The sequence below is a fragment of the Ciconia boyciana genome, chromosome 11, assembly GCF_034638445.1.
Source record: "Ciconia boyciana chromosome 11, ASM3463844v1, whole genome shotgun sequence".
NCBI lineage: Eukaryota > Metazoa > Chordata > Aves > Ciconiiformes > Ciconiidae > Ciconia > Ciconia boyciana.
Genome location: NC_132944.1, coordinates 21,378,915 through 21,399,902, shown reverse-complemented (window position 1 = coordinate 21,399,902; position 20,988 = coordinate 21,378,915). Strand labels below are relative to the sequence as shown.

At 42.3% G+C, this 20,988-nt stretch overlaps 1 protein-coding gene across 3 annotated transcripts in view; it reads left to right on the top strand.

Moving 5' to 3' along the window:
* CHCHD6 (coiled-coil-helix-coiled-coil-helix domain containing 6) overlaps positions 1 to 20,988 on the top strand; it is a 118,618-nt gene that overhangs the window by 67,765 nt on the left and 29,865 nt on the right. For all 3 annotated transcript variants that reach the window (XM_072875807.1, XM_072875806.1, XM_072875808.1), the window contains exon 7: positions 12,565 to 12,700. In XM_072875807.1, the coding sequence (XP_072731908.1) occupies positions 12,565 to 12,700 (136 nt within the window). The remainder of the gene's footprint in view (positions 1 to 12,564; positions 12,701 to 20,988) is intronic.

The window sequence follows — 20,988 nt, the reverse complement described above, 5'->3', positions numbered from 1 at the left end:
AAATAAAAAGCCAGTGCTCCCCGCCCTTCACTTCGTTCCACATCCTTTTCTCAGTGTTCATAGAGCCATGACTCAGACTGGGTTTAGAGAAGACAACTTGCTAATCCCCTCCCTGCTACAGAGAGTAAAATGGCATTTCATTCCAAGCTCTATTAATGCGCTCGCTCCGGGGATAAAGCAGCACTCCCAAAAGGCAGTGGCCAAATTTTTTTTCTGTTGTGTTGTCTTTGTCTTCTTTTGAGTGTTACATTTAGATTAGCTTCTGAGGATTAAATGTCATTACAGTCCCTGAATCTGGTAAGGGGAAGGAAAAAAAATCAGTAAAGAGGTTATGGCTTAGTGCAGACACTCTAGATTTATCCTCAAAATGCTGTTTTTTTTGAAAATTCGATTTATTTTCTTTTGTGAAGGTTGTCTTATCATGTTTTTATTTTATTTTTGTAGTTGTTAAATTTGGATGCAAGAATTGGCATGGGTGGGGGTGTGACTCTCTAAAAGGTAAAGCTGCAGGAGTGGGGTGAGGAGATTAGGAAGCTGTTAAATGATAAAATTGTTCTGAAGCTGAGTTTCCCTCTGAGATCTCCTTATAGTTTGCAGAACTGTTTCTGAAGCTGCTTACCGATGGCTGTGTTGCTTTGCATGTTGTGCTGAGATGACTGCATATGCTTTGCGCTGTTATCAAGGAGAGCATAAAGAATGTTGGTATCTTATCCTGATAGAGATCAGCCTTGAACCCAAGGCAGCTCTCCAATGGAGAAACTGCCGAAGAGATTTACTCCATATGGGACTTAGTATCTCAGAGTTCCATTTAATGGTCCTAAGATCTTTAAGCTTAATGGACGTGAGTATTTAAGGTGATTACATTAGAGAAACTGGCATGTAGTAAGTATCCTCCTGGGCTGAAGGTGGAGTAGAGAACCACACTGACTCAGTGGGGGTAGGAGGAGAAAGCTCGTAGATGGACTGTCTGCTGGGAACAGGGAATTTATGGCTTGCTTTCATATTCATGGAAATGAAGGTTTTATTGAATTGCACAAAATTGTATGAGGCTGATAGCCCCTCAATTAAAATGGCAACACTAACTGGAACCTGGAGGAACTGCCTTTTCTTTTGTGCTTCTTTGTTTTTTCCTTGGTTGTGTAGATCTCGGAAGTTTATAAGATAGTTATGTGGTGATGCTTGAGTGTATTAATCTTGAAATCTACTACAAGGCCTCAGGTATTTCAACAGAGGGCTGTGCCCAGGAGTCAAGCTCTGCAATAGTTATTATGTGGACAGTCGTGAAGCCCAAGGAGAAGGAGGGTAAAGACAATATAGTTTTCAAACAAAATTGCTCTGGGATTTCTCCTATCATTAGATTAGATAAATGATTAATTCAGTGTTGAAATTAAGAGCCTCTGCAATAGGGATTTAAGAGTTTTCAGGAATAAAAGACTGATTACTGCTGGGAGCTCATCCCCAGCCTTATCTTGACATAGTGCTTTCGTGCCCTGCAATGATGATACCTTCACAAAAACTGGTTTGGCTCCATCCCAGTCCTGTTCTTCCCACAGCGCTTGGTTTGTGTTAGTTGTTCCTACTTCTGTCTGTGCTGAGTCTGTTTCAGGTAATCTTTAAATAAAGAGATGAGTTATTAGTCAGAGCTTTGGTGTTTCTCACGTTTATAAAGTTGCTCTTAGTAGGAAATTGGAATATTGCTGTAAGAGACTGTAAGGCGTGAGTTTCCCCGAAGTTATTTCAAAAGAGGGTAAAAGAGTAGATGGGTCAATTTTAACTTTGTATCATTTTGTATGGTGTGAATTTTACTGAAAGAAAACCCTTCTGGTAATTTTCAGTGCTGCTTCACAAAGATTGTCACTTGTTTACATTAGCATGTAAACATTTTCTTTACGAATTCTGGAAGGCCTGTTGTTAAGCAACTGTTTGTACCAGTGCATTGATTTCCAAGCAAGGTATGTTCCCCTGCTACTTTAGGAATATGGTATGTGGTAATGGAAGTCAAATATGTGTAACGGATTTGTGTAAGTGTTCCAGTTGGGCCAGATTATTCTTTTTTGAACCAAATTTTAAATCTTGAAAAGTTATTAGATTGTATACTTTATCCAAGCTGTCGAATCTTCTTTCGGAAGTTCAGCTCTTGGGGATTACTCGGATGCTGGTTCTAAAGAAGACTTTCCTTTTGCCCAGTTAGCAAAATGATGTTCTGATCTAGTGTTCACAGTATTGTCTTTCCTCTCATGCGTGATGAGGGATGACTAATAAATCAGTCCACAATGAACTGAGATTGCAGTTCTGTTAGTGCTGAAAAACTGGTGTAAAATATTAATATATCTTTTCAACATTGCAAGAGCATTTCTTCAAAGGTACATTGGTAGAACTTATAAAATAAGACCCGAATAGCGGAGACTGGAATAGCAAAGGAGGAGGTGCCAAAGACTCCATGTAGTCTTAAGGATGTTTCTGTTGCTATTGATTTTTACATGGAAAGCACTTGTATTCTGTACTAATGTTGCCATTATAAAACCCTTAGATCAGGGTTTGCTGGCAGGCCAAATCCAGATTGTTTTCGAAAGCATGGATATTTGTGCAGCTGTTAAAACAAACCTCAGAAATACTTTGTGCATCAGAGTACGTGAAATATTTCAGTTCAAAGCTCTTTATCATGGAGAATGCAGTGAAAATAGAAGCAGATCTCTGCCCTCAGGTTGGGAATTACATATTCCACTGTGTACCATGGTGGAAGCAGGGTTTCTCCAGGTTTCATAGTGTTTTATTGTGTATTTAGATGTAATGACAGGTCCACACCAACGTCCAGAACTTCTTGTGCCTTTGGTCCTCCCCTTCATGTGGCTTGAGTTGGGAAAGGTATAATGAATATTAATTAATGACCCAGCTCAGCTTATTCCTGCTGTGTTTTTCTGCCTCTGTCTTCCAGCGTGTGTGTTGTATAGTATGCTGGTGGCAGTGGCATGGGGTGATTTGTAGAGGATTGAGGTTAAAGTTGTCTGGGGAAGCTTTCCAAAAAGAGTGGTGAATTAAAGATGTCAGAAGCAATAATGCCTGAGAAACCACTTGTTACCAGTGAATTAATGACTTGTTTGCTAATTAGCAGCCTAAGGCAAAGTTGAGGTAACACTCCTAACAATCTGGTCATTAATTCAGTAGCAACTGGTTTCAAGGGCAATGTTGCTATTTTGAACAGTAATTGTATTCCTGATTCTGGATTACACACGCTGTGCAAAATGTCTTTACTTACTGTTGAGTCTGAGTCTCCTCCTGGAGTGATGGGGGGATGATAGGAGAGACCAAAGGCAAGTACCAGTGGGGGAAATTTGAGGAGAGAAATAGTTTGTTCTGTAGGTCAGAGCTTCTGTATCTCCACTTTCTGAGGAAATAAGGACAGTGGCAGGACGGCTGTGGACACCTTCCATCATGGTGATCCATGTGCACAGAGGAAGTTGGTGGTGTTTGGTGGTGTTGGCTGAGGAGAGATTGAGGTCCTTTCTTCCCTTATAAAGAGAGAGAAGAACTCTCTCTGCCATCAGACCAGGCTTTGGTGACTTAATGTATTTTATTATTTATTTATTTGGTGTGATTTTGATAGTTCCTGAAGCTACTCTGATAAAATAGGTTTCTAGGCCATGGGTTCCCGTCAGCTTTTGGAGTCTCAAGATCAGGTGGTACTCAGCCTACTGTGAGAGGACCTTGGTGGGGTTCTTCCTTCCTATCCTTTTCTTTTCCTTGTTAGTCCTGGAAGTGTCTGTTGCCTGCCTGTCTGGGACATACACATACCACACCAACCACAATTGTAACTAATTTGGCCCCAAAAAGTGGTGTTTGGAAGACAGGAGCACTTGCTTGCTTGTTCAGGGATGAATACTGTTTCTTCGGAGAGAACTTCTCAGCGTTGTGCTGACTGTGACTACCACTAACAGCACGATGGAGCAGCCTCAAGTAGGCATGGGTCTCCTTAACTCACCCGAGACATTTCATGTGCTCTTCTCCAAACTCAAAACCATGTTATCTAAATTATTTTCTATAAGGATATTTTTCAACTCTCTGAGGACTTCTTGAAGTTATAATATATATTTAAAAACAAAAAAGAAAAAAAAAAATCCCAACCTCCCCCCAAAAACAGACTTCAGGGCTTTGTGTGTTCTTTGACAGCACCATTATTGATGTTCTCTGGGGGATGAGTAGCTGCTTAATGAGGATCTTGCTGAGTCAGTACTCAGCAAATTGCACAGCATGGTAAAAGGGGGCACTGTGGTTTTGAAGATTAGATCATGTGGGCAGAAGCAAGGGGATTTTTTTTAATAAGGTGAATGTTTAGCTTCAGATCCCACCTGAACTTTAATGCTGGCAGCTTTATTCTCCTCTCAAAATTTGTTTCCGCATCTTTAGCAGGATATGCCACTCTGTCAGTGCAGAATATACTAATGGACTCATATTTTTGTCCGTCACTGATACTCCTTTGTGTAGTCTGGTGTAAACTGTGGGGACTTAGTACAGTGCTTAGTGGCATTTTAGAAAAGTAACTGCTGTTCAAATGGGTGGTCAGGGTTTTCTTTTAAAGAGAACATTTCATTAGCAGTCTGACATCATTACGAGATCATCTCACATAGGACAAATTTACTGAACCTGTCTGTCCCTCATGTCTTGCCGTTATATGAAATCAGCATATCACATCTTCAGTTACTTTCTTTAGAATACTTTTTGGGGAAGGGTTTAACAGCCCAGCAAAGAATATGGGCCCAGCATTCTCCCAGCAGGCCATTCCCCAGCTAACCCCGAGACTTTATAGCGCTACCACAACCCATATATTCTTAGGGCCAGTGCTGCATGCATTCTGTAAGCTGCACGCATTCCCTTCCTGACCTGAGATCTTAACCAGTTTTTAGATGTTGTTTTTTATCTGAAGAAAGAAAATCCCTATTCGGGTCACTTGTTGGGCTGTGTGTTGTTTTCAGATTCAGTTATTGCTTGCTATATTGCTTTTCTGCCTTGTGGGAGCTGAGCCAGCTTCCTTTCTGATTCAGAGAACTCCTTCCAGCAACAAGATTCTGACTCATTCCTGCTTGGCTTCCAGAGACCATTTTGCTGCTAACTTTAGGCTCTTCATCTTTGCTAGTCAACTTCTAGTAGCGTGGCATCTTTGGAAAAAGTGGTGCATGGCTTTGTGGGCAGGAGATCCAGTTCTGTTAACTTCTGTATCTCTTGGCAAGGGAAGGAAGCGGCAGTAGTTTTCCTTTCATCTTCCAAACTGGCAGTTTCTCATAACTCAGTATTCTACCATCATAATCAGTAAAGAATTTACATCCAAATGTACATTGGAATTATCCACTTGTGGGGAAAAGTCTCTCATTATTCCAAACCACTTGCCATCTGCCATGCAGAATGCTAATAGGGATGATTAGTTATTGCGTTTGCAGGTTCAGTAGGATAGGGATCATTTAATTTTATATGGTTTTGCACAGTATTTTGCATATTGCTAGCCTCCTCCTCCCCCAAAGACCCACAGCCCACCACCAAAACTCCAGTGCCTGAAGCTTATGGGGTGCTAAGGAAGCCAGTTAAATTTGGTTGAAACTGCACTTGGCAAAGCACAATCATGTATAAATTGAAGTCTTTTAGGATGACCCATTGGTCAAATGGGAAATGCTTGTGTGTGAGGATAAACCGTGTAGGAGGACAGAGGAGTTTGTTATACACGGAGTAAGTAAGATAGAGAGCTGGAACCAGCATTGGATGGGTCACACAATCTCTTTGCATCAATTTAATCACTGAAATGCAGAGATTATTGTTGGATTTCCAAAATTAGAGCTTGTTACAGAGAACTGCTAGATTTTAGTTATTTTCCACTTCAATCTGTATCTTTTAGAGTTTGGGGTTTTGTTTTTGTTTTTGGTTTTTTTTGTTGTTTGATGAAGAAAATGTGGTTGGGTCAAGCTGTTTTCACTGAATGCAGTACAGTGGCACAACAAGTTGCTGACACTTGAGATTTGGACATTTGTGTTAACTTTTCTTCTCAGCAGTAGAATCTAATTACTTACACAGGAGAAGATTTCAGAACAACTTCTGCGTATCTGTGATCAGAAGGAAAAGAGGTATCTGTCCTGGAAAGGACGAGGGTGCACTGAGTGCATGAATTGCAGCAGGGATTTGTATGGCAGCTTCAAACAAGCTGTCAAAACAGGAATGGAGATTGGGAAGTACTTGAGTGACAAATTTTGTAGGATCACAGAGTCATCCAGAAACTCACAGTACTTTATAAATATGCATTCATTAGGCACTTCCATGGACAAAGTAGGGAAAAAGAGAATTGAGTGACCTATTATTGAAATGCAGCTGTCAAGGTGGAGAAAGAGAGAGGGGAAATACTGCAGCTGTGCAGTAGTGTGCTGGAGACGGACAATGTGACGAGGCGTATGGGAAGGATTAGAAAGACAGGAATACAACTGCTTCAGCTGAGATTTGGAGGTAGTGCCATTGTTCTCATGAAAATTGTCACGAGGTTTCACCTTTTAGTACATCCCCTCTTACTCTACACAATATGTTACTTCTACAAGCCTTGTATTCCGTCCAGATCAGTGGCAAAGCCTGATGAGCAGTGTTTTGAATACATGAGACTGATCAGAAATATTTCCTTCCTGATCACATTAGTTTATCCTCATGAGGCATACAGTTTGTTTATACTGTGCTAGGTTATGTAGCTTAAATATTACTGAATTTTTAGTAGACATTTGGATAATCTATTAAGCTTCTTCCATCTCTTATTTCTCTGGCCAAACAGCTGCAACATGGGTCTTCCCTCTTTCATTCAAGCCACGTTATCAAGCTGATGTGCAGGATCAGGGAATCCCATAGGTTGTAGGGAGGCCATAGTGTTTGCTTTGTGATAGTGCAGCATCCTGTAGCCTATGCTGCAAGTTGGCTTTCCTGGCTGTTTGTTCTCTGCTGATGAGTTTGTTATATGTGAATGAAATGCTTCAATTGTGTTTAATTTTCTGCTGTAAATGTCAAGGATGCAATAATGAGAGAGGATGGAACCTTTCTATGTGCTGTGTATTGCATCTGTCTGGAGTTATTTTTCTGACATGTTAAAGAGAAGCCATCAGAGCCAACTGCTACCCAAGGGAGAATGCAGTTTTACAGGTCAGTTAACCACTTACCGGTTTTTATATATGTACAGTACAGCATGGCAGCATACCACATTTATGTGACCAAAGCATCACTGAGCTTAGTCTGAAATGCATGTAATGTACCCTGGATATATAAACATGCTAACCAACTATATGACATGTCTCTGATTCCTTCCTGACATGCAGAAACTGCTGCTGTGTGCCCTGGGTTTTGCTCACAGTGCTGCCCGTGCACCTCATTGCTGACCTCTGAGGCTGTCTGCACTGTAGTGACAGTGGTGACTGATGTGGTTTGCTCAAGTTAGCTCAGACACTAGTCTTAGTCAAATAATACAGCAGAAAGCAGCTAATCCAGTTGTTGTTGGATTTTGCAGCCCACAGGAAATTCCAGGTTGCTGCCCCATTTAGGTTGCTGCTTGCGGCTGTGTACTGGAGCTTGCTACTCTAAAGTTGGCTTATATGAGGGACCCTGCATGTCTTTTGTTTTTCACTTTCTGAGCAGAGGTATCGAAATGTCTAGGTTTAAATACCATCGGTCTCTATCTTGAGTTTTTTCTCAGCTTGAATGGTTTCCCAGAGTAAAAGGTAAAAAGAGGATCTTGCTCTTGACTCCATCTGGAATTGCTGCTCTACCCGGTAAAGCCAAGTGATGGTGTGGTACTCACTGTGGAGTTACTGATTTTGCACTAGTCTAAAGAGCTGCCAAGTCCTAAAGCATTAAAGTTGTATCTCCGCTTGGCTAGTCTTGATTTTTCAGCTGGCTGGAAGGACTAGCAAATACATACACATCTTCCAGCTTTCCCTTGCTTTCCAATACTGAGCCCATAATTCTTCTTCCAAAAAGGGAACCTGTCAGCAGCGACTAGCTAGTAGCCATTGTGCTGTGTTTGAAACCTTCTGTCTATGGGGTCTGTATCCTGATGATACTGCCTTAATCGCTTCTTGCAGTAAGTTTGTGTGTTTGTCTTTGGAAGCTGTGTTGCTTCTTGATTAATTGATGGACATTTAGACCAGCGCTCTTCCTACTATCACAGAGCTTATGATGGAAATTCTCGAAGAACCTCGCTTTAACCTCCCAGACGCTTAGCACTTCTTCATGGGGTTTATATCCATGTAGAAATGAATTTGCCAAGACAAATGAATGCAGTTATTGGCTGGAGCAGCTGTTACCTGCTGCTATTGAACAGTTAGGAGAGGGTTAAGAAGAAAACCTCTTCTGAGCCACTAGATTGGCCCTGACGAAGATGAATGTCTAATTCACTCCCAGCATCCTTACTGCTGCCAGTAATAAAAAGCTTGCTTCACATATTCACCCCACTGCAGACGTTTCTCTTAAATTAAATATCAAGAGGACATATACTAGCACGATTCCACGCCAAGCCAATATTATCAGATTGATGTCAGCAGTGATAATAGAAGAAGGATAAGTTGATGAGATTTCATTTATTAAATAAAGTAAAGGGAATACGCAGTGATAGAGAGGATTTGGTAACTCTCGGTGTGTCAAAATGCAGCAAGATCATACTCATTCTGTCTTACCTCAAGGGATAGCAGAGAGAAGGATGCCCTTTGTTTCACTTTAAGAAAACCTCTCCCTTCTTTTCCAGACAAAGACCTGATTTAGATCCCTCCATGGGAGGGGGAGAGGAAGATCTGAAATGAAGGATTTCGTGTGTACGTAGCCTTCCTTCCCATAGAACAGTGGTGAGGCAAAGGTTTCTTTCCCCGCTATGATGGGGGAGGCACTGCTAATGAGTTTTATTTCTAGATTCATCCTTTCCTTTTTGCCGCCTGTCATCTTTTCTCCTTTCCTTTAAACAGATGAGTGTGTGTGTTATTGGTTTAATCTTTCATATTCTGTATGTCCTGCATTTATTTCCAAGGTATCGTCAGAGCTCATCTCCCATGCTTCCCTGTCCACAGGTATTGTCCTAGTCCCTCCCAGCCCAGCCTTTCTCTCTTGCCTTTTTCCTAGCTGCTATAAATGAGCCTCTTGCATCTGTTTTGATAATAGCGGTAGCAATTGCAACACGTTTTATTTTAGGCAGAGGCTAATTGTCTACCTTATTTGGTGGTGGCATATTATGCTTAAAACTGTGACCCATTTTAGAAGAAAGGTCAAAGCATACTAGTCTTCTGCTCTTTATGTATTCAAACCTCATCCCTGCTCCACCACGTTCCCTCTGCCTCGTTGTTTAAGAAATAATAATAAAAACTCTCAAACAATGAGACGGCTACCAAGAGCAGTGTAGCGGAGTGTCCAGAAGGTGAATTTTTCTAATGGTTAGTTAGTGCCAACAGCCTTGAGCTGGGCTGAGGTTGAAGGGAGATAGTTGACAAAGGTCCACCTCCTTTGGAAGTCAATGTGCCATTGCTCTCAACAGGTATGTTTGTAGTTAGACGCTGCTGGTCTCCATCAGGTTTTTCGTGTTTAATTCCTTTTCCTTTCAGTTCTGTGCAAGTAAATCCAGACAACTGTAAGGTGCAACTGATGTATAGGGCTGTAGTTCCCACTTGTGTGGAAATGTTGCAACCTGAAGTTAAGAGACTTAATGTGAGCAGGAACGTGGCATCCCTTTGAGTCAGATAGGACAGGAGCAGTGATTGCTGTGCTGGGAGGAAAGCTCCTCAAGCAATTGTTCACCAAAGCAGTCCAGATACCCCTTTTCAGTCCAGATGGGTACCAGAACTACTCTGCTGGAGGTAGGTGACTTGTGTACTCCTGGCCTCTGCAGGACATGCTTCCTTATGGTGAGCTCACATTTATTTCTTGTCCCTTTGTTTATAGATCACACTGCATGGTGGGGCACAGTGACAGTTATCTCCCGAGCAGCGCTAGCTTCCCGCTCCAAAATGAAATGTCATTCTCAGTGGGATTTAACTGGTTCTGTTGAATTTCCGGTTCACTTGTGAATGCACTAATAGATTGGTTTGTGTTATTTGTTTTGATAATTACCTTAACCAACTTTGCGTTATGTTGATTAGTTTCTCTAAATCTGTTTGGAGAAGCTGGTGCAATTGATGCATAGCCACAGTTTGCGATTTTATTTTGAAGAAATAAAGGAGAATATTCTTGTTATGATTCTTGGTACCTGCTACCCGATAAATCCCCTCTGTGTTGTGGGAAGTGGCATGTATGAACACAGATTTAGGTACTCGCTGGGCAATGTGTGCCATTCTGTGCTGGTTGATCCCTTGCCTCTGGTTGGCTTTAGGCAGCAGCACTCGCTCTGTGGCTTCTCGCTCACCACTGCGTGGCTTTTAAACAGCCCTCTGCGCTGTGGGCTGAGCACCGAAGTGTCTCCTAAAGAAGAGGAGCACGGACTCTGCACTACTGTCTGAGCCCACAGATGGGTCCTAGCTTTATATTTACTCTAGGCAATGAAGACTGATGCCATAGGAGGGACAGTGAAGGAATAGACCCAAAAAAAGGTGCAATTCCTATAGTTCTCCATGCTGACATGGCAACCTCAAGCATTCTTCTAAATATTTCTGAGATGTTTGTACCCTATTGTTCAGTTCAGATGAATACAGACTGTTTTGTGGCATGCTGTACCTTTTTGCTCTTCCAGCTCTCTGCGTGAAAATTACAAAATGCCCTTCAGTTTAACATGGCTGAGTTTAAGAAACCTAATTTTAAAAGTCTTAACTTTTTCAATGAATTGAGGGATTTGGTGGTATTTCCTGACCTGGTATTGTTTGGTATCGTTTCCACAGTCTCGCTGATTTGATTAGAGTGATATTAAAGTTAGTGACAAAGCAAAATGCCAACATTATGAGTTTCTGAAGCTCTCCCTGGGTTCTTTTCTATTCCAAAATTTGAAGATTTCTTAGAACATGGATTTTTAGAGGCTTTAAAGGTGATTTGCTATAGAACATAGAAATTAGAAATGCACACTAGCCTCTAGCGACTGTGCATGGAATAAGTTTTTTCTAAAAGCTGTAAGATTAGTGAAGAGGTGGAAAGAGAAGTCTCTGTAGTATCTTTGGTGGTTTCTGAACCAAACCTCAGTGTTTTATTAGAGTGTGGCTGTCATACTGTTACTGATAAATTCTTAGACTGTCTGTGCACATTGGCAGTAGGACTGAGGGAAATGGAGTATGTCTCAACCGAACTGTTTTGAGGGAGCAACCAGGTTGCTGATATGGAACGGACAGAATTTTTTTTTCTCTTCTTTTGGCCCTTCCACTTGCCTTCCTGAGCACCTTACAAAAATGAGCATGATTTGGAAACTCATATGTGAGCTCTCAAAGCTTTTGGAAGATCTTGGTTTAAGATTTCATGTTTCTTAGAAATCTGTTCCACCTGAGAGAATGAGACATGCCCAGGATCAGGTCATGTTTTCTTCCTGCCTGGTTATTGAAGCCCTGTTGCTGAATGAGTGCCTGTTGTTGTTATGTGGAAATGAATTCATCATAGCGTGACATTAATGCCTGCCTGTAGCATCAAGTGCTTTGGAAAGAAGAGGTGCGTTTGATATTTGGGCACAGATCTCTCTAAGCATATTGGGGCAGAAAATGCAAGGAATTAAATGGATTTATGGTTTAGGAGGTGGCATCTGAGGATTGCTACACCTAAGCATATGTTCTCTTGTTCTCTGGTAAAATAGACCATGGCAATTGTGCTGCAAATTCCTGCAATTTGTGTCTGCCTGTCTGTGCAGCTGATGACACTGTCGTTACTGTGTTTGTGCCATTGTTGCTGGCATTGTTTTACAACGACCTTCCCCTTTATTGGTACTGTTGCTGATGATGTGCCATATGTACACACGCACATTAGAATGTAAGAACATCATCCCTAATTGTTCTTGGGTAGCTGTCAATGCCACTTATGGGGTATGAGTACTAATTGCTTCAGAAATACAAAGAAAAAGATATCTAGTCTTGTTATTATTCTGTTTTTTTCTAGTCACTAGGAGAATTGCAGTGCTTCCAACCATGTTGGATTTTTTTGAAGTGTTTAAATAGATGAGAATTCAATAGATTGAGGTGGCTTATTCAACAAGTCCGTTCAGTTCCTTGTCAGACTGTTACAGATCCAGCGCAGCCCCAGGCAGGATTCCTGAGTTCTGCCAAAGATTTCCAATGTGATTTGGGGAAATCGTTGAACCTCTTGGAATTGAGGTGGGTTTTTTTTCCTGACTGCAGAGGAGAGATGATGTTTCATCTAAGGGTAAAACAGCCTTCCACACCAACCTAGAAAGAAAGTGTTCCTTCTTTCTGCTAAGTACTCTGGATTTTTCAGCTGAAAGACACTGTTGGTCATTTGACCTACTTTGGTGATTGCTACTCCCACCAGTTTGTCTGTTTTTTAGGGCTAGGTGACTCCAACACAGGATTAGTATATGTGTCACTGGTAAAATGGTAGTAAGTGGGTGAAAACTCCTCTTCACATATCTTTCTGTGCTTGTTTTCCCTGCAGGAGGAGGAACACTGATCCTGTCTGTGCAAGCCTGCAGTCTGAAATTCTGAAGTGCTACCAAGAAAACAAACGTGAAGTGCTCAAATGCTCGGAGCTGGCTAAGGAGTATCAGCGCTGTGTTAGTGCAGCTCAGAAGGTAACAAAAGCCTCCCTGTTGTACTTGCTGGCTTTGCTGTCTTTGCTGTCTTGTTTTGCATGGTGTTTTCTTCTGGGAAGTGTTTCTGAGAGCTGTGGTATCTGTTAGTCAAATTGCAGTGTTCATAGCAGACAATTTGTCTTTGGGATCCATTTTCCCACATTCATTCCACATTTCCCCGTCACACTGTGGTGTGTCCCAGCTTCACTCCTGTCGGTGGGTCCTGTTACACTGAGCTGCCACCAAAAAAGTAGCACTGATGCTCCTAGGTTTCAAAGTCAGTCACAATAATTTTCCCAAGTTTTGCCTTCTTGGATGCTGTGTTTTGCAAACAGTAGGCAAATCCATTTTGCCAACGTCAACATTTTGAACAGACTCTGAACATCCTCCCATTGTGGGACTTCGCAGTTGGAGGCCTTTCTTCCTTTCATTGCTGCATGAGGAAAGCTTCTTTACTGGGCCAAGCTGCTGCCTGTTAAGAAAATTGCACACTCCTAAAAACTGTTCATCTTGTGCAGGGGGCCAGCAAGTCTTATGGCTCTTCCTTCTGAGGTGCAGAGCCCTAGTAGATTCTGTTGATGCCTTAGGACAGTGGCTGCTCAGTACCTTGGAAGGATTTCTGGCTATTGAAACAAGTGAAGGAGAGAGGAAAAATGAAGTATTTGGACCTTACAACTAGGATATGGTCTTGGGAAAAGTGAGTGGTAAGACATAAATAAGCTGCTGCTTGCGATGTCTGGAGTGTAAAGGATTCTGTTCCCCACGGGAGAATTCAGTGGGTCAGGTGTCCCTCAAGGGCAGGCTTTTCTTTTTTTGGGGGGGGTAGAAAATTCTCCGAAAGGTGCTGAGACTGTAGTAAGGTGGATTTGCGGAAAAGGATGGAGCCTTCTGGGAATAGAAAACTGAGACTCCTCTCATGGGATTGCTAATGCAAAGGGTGGGGGAGAGGTGGAGATTTCATAGAAGCAGTCTTTCTCTGTCGCATTAGCATTGTGAGGGGAAGCTGTATGCCTGATTTAAGTATAACATGAAACAAGCTGCCAGCCGGCTCCCAGAAGAAGCCCGACAGAAGGAGATGGGAAAATTGTCAGGATATATTAGACCAAATGTTGTTGCTAGTCCTAGTGGAATTTTTTTCCTTCCTGTTTACAAAGAAGGTCTTTGTATGTCTGCAAATCAGCAAGGTTAAAGCTGCCAGGGAAAGGGCTTTTCTCTGATATCTTTAAAGTCCCCTGCTCCCAAAACGTGTGGTTTCTTTTTCTTTCTCAGCTTTAAAGTAAAGCGGTGCCTGTGCTGCTGCTGCACAATCCGTGCCCTGCGTTGCTGCGCGCAGAGCATTGGCACATCTATTGCCAGCCTCCGTTACCTGATGCTTCCTCCTTGCCTCCTGTAAGTCAGGCTTGTAGCCTTTTCAGTGGAGTATATCTTTAGCAAATGCATTTACCAATACATCTTTATTGCATGCAGTGCGGGCGGAATGTGATTACCAAAGAAGACAGATTGCATTAAACTTCAGCATATTTGCAAGCTGCGGCTCCAACCCGCTTGAGAAAGGGGCTGGGACGCTGCCAGCCCTGAGCCCCAGCCCGACATTATTAAAGAGTAAATTGGAAGCTAAATGACTGGTAACAGCAGAGGGCAGTGAAAGATCCTGTTAACTTGGATCTTTTCAGATTTATGTGGTGGTGGGGGGTTTTGGTAGATTTTCTTTATGAACCAAAAACTGGGGGTCGTCTTGGTTCCCAGAGCGTTCAGTGAACTTCAGAAATTTTTTTCACCACTGTTATAGAAACTTCCTGAAAGCAGCAGTGCATAGGACATTGATTCGCTGTGGATGATGACAATGTGGCAGAAAATCTCTTTGCTATGTTTTAAGAAGGGTCGAGAGAGACTAAGGAATAGGTAACTAAAGCTTGCAGCTAGATATAGGTGCTAGAGGGTTCTGCAAGTACAAATTCAAATAAAACTTGTGTAAGGCAGTACATCTTCTGTAGTTTCCTTTGTCCCAGGACAGCTCAAGCCCTGACAGTTTGCCTCGCTGCTCTTACTGAGTCCTCTGACTCCTGAGATATATGTAGCGATCACAAGCTGTTGTGTTTTTTCATGAAGCATTAAAATTCCCTCCTCCCTTCCCCTTTTAAGCTGTTATTTTTCTTTAAGTTTAAATTAGCATCTTGTACCAAATGGCTTTGTCTCACGCATTCCTCATTCAGGAAATTCAGGTTGGAGGAATGTGGGAAAGAGAGGCCAGAATCTCTTGATTTCTTGGGTGTTGTTTTCCTTTTTTTTTTAAACACAATTTGTTTTCCAGTACAGGAGGTTGTAATCAAAGCTGGATGTGTGACTTCAGCTCACTTGCACGCTGGTGATTTGTTCTTCTGCTTTTTACTAAAGATTTTATAAGGCTTGGTGAATATTCTTTAATGAAGCATCTGGTTCTCTGCGAGTTCCTTTTGATGGCTGGTAAAAATGTCTCCAGGGCATGGTATACATTAGACGCAGAGAAAGCAAGCTCTAGATTTCTAGACTGAAAATTACAGCTTACAGTGGATGAGAATAATTCTTTGCATCTTCCCCCTTACCGTGTTGGTTTGAGACTGTTCCTTTGGGCACCCATTTCCCTTTGCCTGTTGCTGTGCTCATCTCTGAGCCGGGAGCTGAGATGCACCCTCAGTTACTTCTGCCCTGTGGACAAATATATCAGGTAATCACTTAATGAATTTGGAAATTTCTACTCATTTCCTGTACAGACCCTCTTACTGGAACAGGCTACTTTATTGTAGTACATCATAGGGATATAACTGACATTACCTGTTTTGTATGTTTTCTAGCCATCAGGGCTTCTTTTGTAGTCAAGGGAGAGAAATAGGCACCGCTAGAGCATGGCGCATCTGATTCTAAAACAGTCATGTGAAACAGGTCAGCTGAATTGCCATCCACAAGTGAGTATTTCTCCCTGCTGCTTGGGAGACACATCCAGACCGTGAACTCCAAAGTTAATGCCTGAAGTGGGATGTTCATAGAGTTATGGGAGCAGGATCCTGCTCTGATTGTCCGCCTTTGTAGCTAGTATGCTTTCAACTTGCCCTGCCTAACCTGCTCGCTAACTTTGCCGTTTATACTATCCTGAATGTTAAGTTTTGGTTGCGTCGCTATTGGCTCGCTGCAGCGGCGTCAGCCCACTTAGGCTCTGGGTTGCTTGCTGTGTCCCGTGCTTTGCTTATGTGGAAGCTCTCTGACTTTAGAGTATGTTACTGTAATGTCTCCTGTTTAATTTAGGAGTGTTTTATCTTTTCTGGTGGTCTGTTTTCATGGCTCTGCAGAACTTCAGCTACAGCATAAAAATTGCTGGCTTTAAATCTAATAAAAGCTGGGATAATGGGACAGCTGTGGGAGGGGCAGTTCCCATTGTGTCTTTTAAAATTGCCTGTAGTTTATTGACCGCAAGTTTCACCAAGAGCTACTGCTGCCGTTAGATAATGAGAATTGAAAATTGCTGCTGCTGTTTCCCCAAGGTTTTATCTTGTGCCAATGAGAAGAGGGTGTGGAAGGAAAAGGAGAGTGGGCAGTGGAAATCTGTGTAATTTCTTACTTTGAGTCCAGATGGAAGGGAAAAACAAATGATTTTTTTTTTTTTAAGTCTGAGTCCTATTACTGAATTGCTTCCCTCCCCCTGCAAATATGCACGGACATGCAAGCTTTTCAGAATATTTTGTGACCCACTCTGCTTCCCTTATGTCCTGTTCACACCACTAGGCAAATCCGAATTTTCCTTCAAATGTTAGTTGGTTAATTTGTTACGTAATTGGTGGTTATGCCAGGGAATCTCTGACCAGCTGCCACTTGACAAATGTGGCCTCTGGTGACCATATATTAACGTGATTTGAGATTTCAAACAGAACCTGCTTCTTGCGACTGTGTGCAGAAAAAGGTCTGTTAGTGAAGAGCATGTATCCCTTTCTTTCCAAGCGTTTTCTTCCTGTCTCTAGGTGCCTGTCTTTCACAGGAGGACCAAGGTGAAATTTTTGCGCTCTAGCTCCTGGCCAAGCCAAGCTATAAAGAGCTGCATACTCAGACACATGTATTCCCTTGTCAATAGGAGCTGTATACATTGAGCTAGGAGCCATTCATAATTCTGCACTCTTTCTCCCTATTCTGCGTCCAGGTTCTCAGAGTCTGCTATTCATAACAAAGGTAAACCTACTTCTATCAAGGCTTTAGGGCTTGTCTACATAAGGAAATTACAATGCAATAAACTGGTGAGTGAGTTTATGGTACAGCGACTTCTCTGTATATGAACGTTCTCGGTTTGTAATGGAAATGCAGGGAAAATTCACACTCGTATACTGTGAGTCACTCTGCCACGCAAACAAGCCCTTGCAAAACACTGATTGACCAGATTCCAGTGGAGGTAGACTTTTAACATAACCTTGAGTCAGCTGCATTTTTCTTTGCCCTTGACTGTAATAAGAAGGAATGTGGTCAATTTACTGCTCCTACTTTTCCAAGCGATCCCTGTGAAAGCCCAGGTCCCGTTTGGCACACACAGCAAAGCATTGCAACTCTGCTAGAAGTTTGTCTCTAACCTGGGGGCAGTGACCTAGATTGCTGAGAAGATGCCGCAGGTAGTCGTGCAGTGTCCCGTCCTGATGGAGCAGTTTCGCTCAAGCATTTTGGATCCTGCTGAAGCGTGGCCTGCTGGGCGCTGTCGTTTCCGCAACCTGAATCTCTCTCTGCTGAAGAGAAACGGCTTCAGGTTGCATTGGATGCCACGGGCTGCACTGCGGGTATCTGATCATTCTGGATCATTAGGCTTTTGTTAAAGAGATGTTTCCATTCTGATGGACTGCAAAATGCTTTATAGGTTTATGTACTTATTGGGGTAGAGAGTATGTGTGCGTGACTGGGGGAAGGAAGTTTTGGCCAGGTATAGTGAGGTCCCTATCTGTATTTGAGAAACGCCAGGATTTCTCCTCCCCTGGGATTCTGCAGAGGTAGATCTTAGCTGTTGAAGTCTCATCGAGGAGATATAAATATATCACATGGTATGCTACTTGAAATGCAATATATCTAACTTGGAAGGCTTTAGGGTTGTTTGAGCTTTCTGAAATTCAGCTTTGTGGTTTCAGATAAATCTGTGTGTTTCATATCTGGAGGATGATACGCCCAGCCATCCTCAGCCAGGTGTATGCCTGCCCTGCCTTTCGTCGGTCGGTCCTTGCTCAAAGCAAACATATCTGTAAAGTGTTTTTCTTGCCTTCTCTGTAAAGTCAATTCTCTTTTTTTAATCTTTCTCTCTTCCAGCCTTTATTTGTGCAAATGCTGTGGTGATAACACTATCAGAGGAGTTTATGACTCAATAAATGGCCCCCACAAGGGAGTCGGTGGAGAGGCCGCAAGCTGCAGGCAGCTGCTGTTTGTTTAGTCGTAAACACAGAGGAGAGCACCAGTGGATTAGCTGTACCCAAGCATACCCTGACCTGTTATTTGCAAAGGTGAAAAGGATCCATATTTTGTTTCTAATTATAAAGGATGGAAACAGTTATTGTTTTGATTTTTACGGCAGTAGTTCTTGGTTCTGGTGAGTCTTGGGTCCATATACAACACTTCATATCCTCAAGAGTTCATCAATGGATAAACTAAAAATACAGAGCTGCCTGAAAAGACATAAACTGCCATCTTAATATATGAGGCATGTACCAGAGTAAAATGCTGGCCTACTTAAAATGGAAATGGCTGCTGCCTGAGCCTGGGATTTACGAAACTGGAGACATAAGTTCTTTATTTGCTCTGTGTCTCAGCACTTCACGAAGCCCTGATGTTCCCCACAGCCTGGCGTGTCGTCAGCACTTACTAACCCGCGGGAACAAGTACTTCTCTCTGTCTAGCTCTTTGCAGTCCACATAATGCCCAAACGTGGCACCTCCTGGAGTTTGTAACTTTCGAAGAAAACAAGAGCCTAAATAAGCTTAAAACTTTTCTGCTCACTTGTCTGTCCTTCAAGGCTGCTTTTCCAGAGATACTTAGTCCACACCCTGCATCATCTTTTCCTCTCAAGTTCTCGTATCCATTGCCTGGTCTGGAAGGAGGACTTCTGACCCCATTTCTCTTCTCAAAAACAGTCTGTTGTCTAACAGTCCAACGAACAGTCCCTGAACAGTCAACAAATCCCTTGATTTTTGGTTCTCTGGTTTTTGTTTGGTTTTTTTTGACATTGTTACAGTGAGGCAGAATTGCCTTTGGGTCTAATTTCTCGCTTGATGGTTCTGATCTCAGATATACTTACAGATAAAGTTAACCTAAATATGCCTGTTTCACAGATGGTTTTGAAGGAAACTTTGTTAAAAGAGGGAAAGAAGTCAGAATACCATTACAGTTTCTGAAGTTGAACTATTTGGTATTTTGTTACTTCTCAAATGTGGTCTGTGCTACAGTTCTTCTCGTTTTAAAACTTAGTTTGCCTGAACTCGTTTAAAAGTAGTCTAAAAATTTTTCTATACTAAAAATACTATAAGAGCTAGCCAGTCAGGAACGAGAAGTCATAGCTGACTTGATGCTGTGATGCAGTCTTTGAGTGGGTGAATCTGAAAAGGGTCATTTGAAGTTGGGTATCAAAATCTCAAGCAAAGCAGGGCCAAGCACTATCAGCAAAGGAAGGAACGTGTTTCTCCGATGTATTGTTCTCTCTCTCTTTTTAAAAATTATTTCTCTTTTGGCTTAAATTAGTGGAACCTCCATGGATCTACTGTATCTAACAGGTTTCCCTAATTCTGTGCTCTCTGTATGGTGTGTTAGGCAGCGTTTTCCTGAGAACTGTAGCCTGTATTCAGTCGGGCTTATCTAGTATGGGAAATAGTTGCTTGGGGGTGAGAGAGTGTTGTGATACATCATGCTGTTTTAATGCCAAATTTTTTCACAAAAGATTTGTAGCATTGTGTTGGCACGTTGGAAGTGGAAATTCTTACTCAGATTAATTCCAAGAGACTGATGACCAAGCAGTCTTGGACAGAAAGAAGTTGATTTCCAATTTTTAAACTATGTGTTTTGCTGCAGAAGTTAGATTGAAACAGATCCACAAAAATTGCTGTCGATAGCAACTGCTGGTTAGAAGCACAAGGTCAGTGGTCAAATGCCTTCAGACTACCAAGAAGTTCCAAAATAGCCCTGGCTTCCATAACTTCCGTGCTAATGTTAGATCCATTCTCTGACAACTTGGCTATAACTTGGGAAATTATATCAGTGATGCCAAAGTCTTCATGACAAACTAGGAAGCCAAAGATTTGTTATGCTCCTTGTTGGTCGTAGCCTGTGCAGGATGGTTTCCTGCTGCATGCAGTCTGCAGTTTCCGCACACCATCCATCAGCTGTTTCTGTTAGCAGGTCTTGGGGCTGAATACCTTGAGGACTAATAGGATTTAAAGCCTTCACCAATCAGCTGAATGTGTCTGTGTAGATAGCATGTACAGGGGTTATTCTGCTGGCGTTGGTCCCAATCCAGTGGAAGAGTTGCTACCAAGCAAGCAAGCTACCTAGCCCTTCTTTGCAGTGCCAAAGAGAACTTGGGACGTTAATGAATGATGGACGAGCCCTCCTATTAGTAGGAAGCCGATCCTTTTCTTGTCAGAGCTATGGCATGGTGGAGGAGGAGGCTTGGGGAAGTTGCCCTGATGCTGCTTGCTAGCGTTTGTTCTCTCCGCAGAGCCTCTCTGTCCAAGACTGTGGAGCAGTCATCTGTTACCAAACCTGAACTTTGTGGGGAGATTTCTTTCTGCATCATGCCTGTGTTAATTGTTTGTGGTTCTCACCCCCCTGTGACACTGTCCGTCTGCCCAATATTTCCTAGTATACTTGTGATGCTTCCAAAGTGATTTAAAGGTATCAGTCCTAGCTAGACCTTCTCAAGCCAGTTTAAGTAACCTTTCTGGATGCCGGTGCTTCAAATATAGGAACAAGACATGTTGAAGACAGTGTGTTACAGTGATCTGAATATAGTGCTAGAGTTAGCTCTGCTGCTGATCTTTCATCTGTTGGCAAGAAACTTTCTTTTGGTTATAAGATCTTTTTTGGTTAGAGGACTTTGGAGGCCTTTAGGAGTTGGTGAAAGGCTCTTAAAGACCTCTGCATTTACAGAAGCTGTCCAGAAAGCCAACACTTGTAATAGTTAGAGTTTGTTACCTTTGTAACGTGAGGGAAGCAAGTAGTGAAGCCTTGAGTTAGGATGGTGCTGCAACGTCTCGTGTATCTTGTTGTTTCTGAAGTTGGAGAAGCGCGCTGCTCTACTGTGTTAA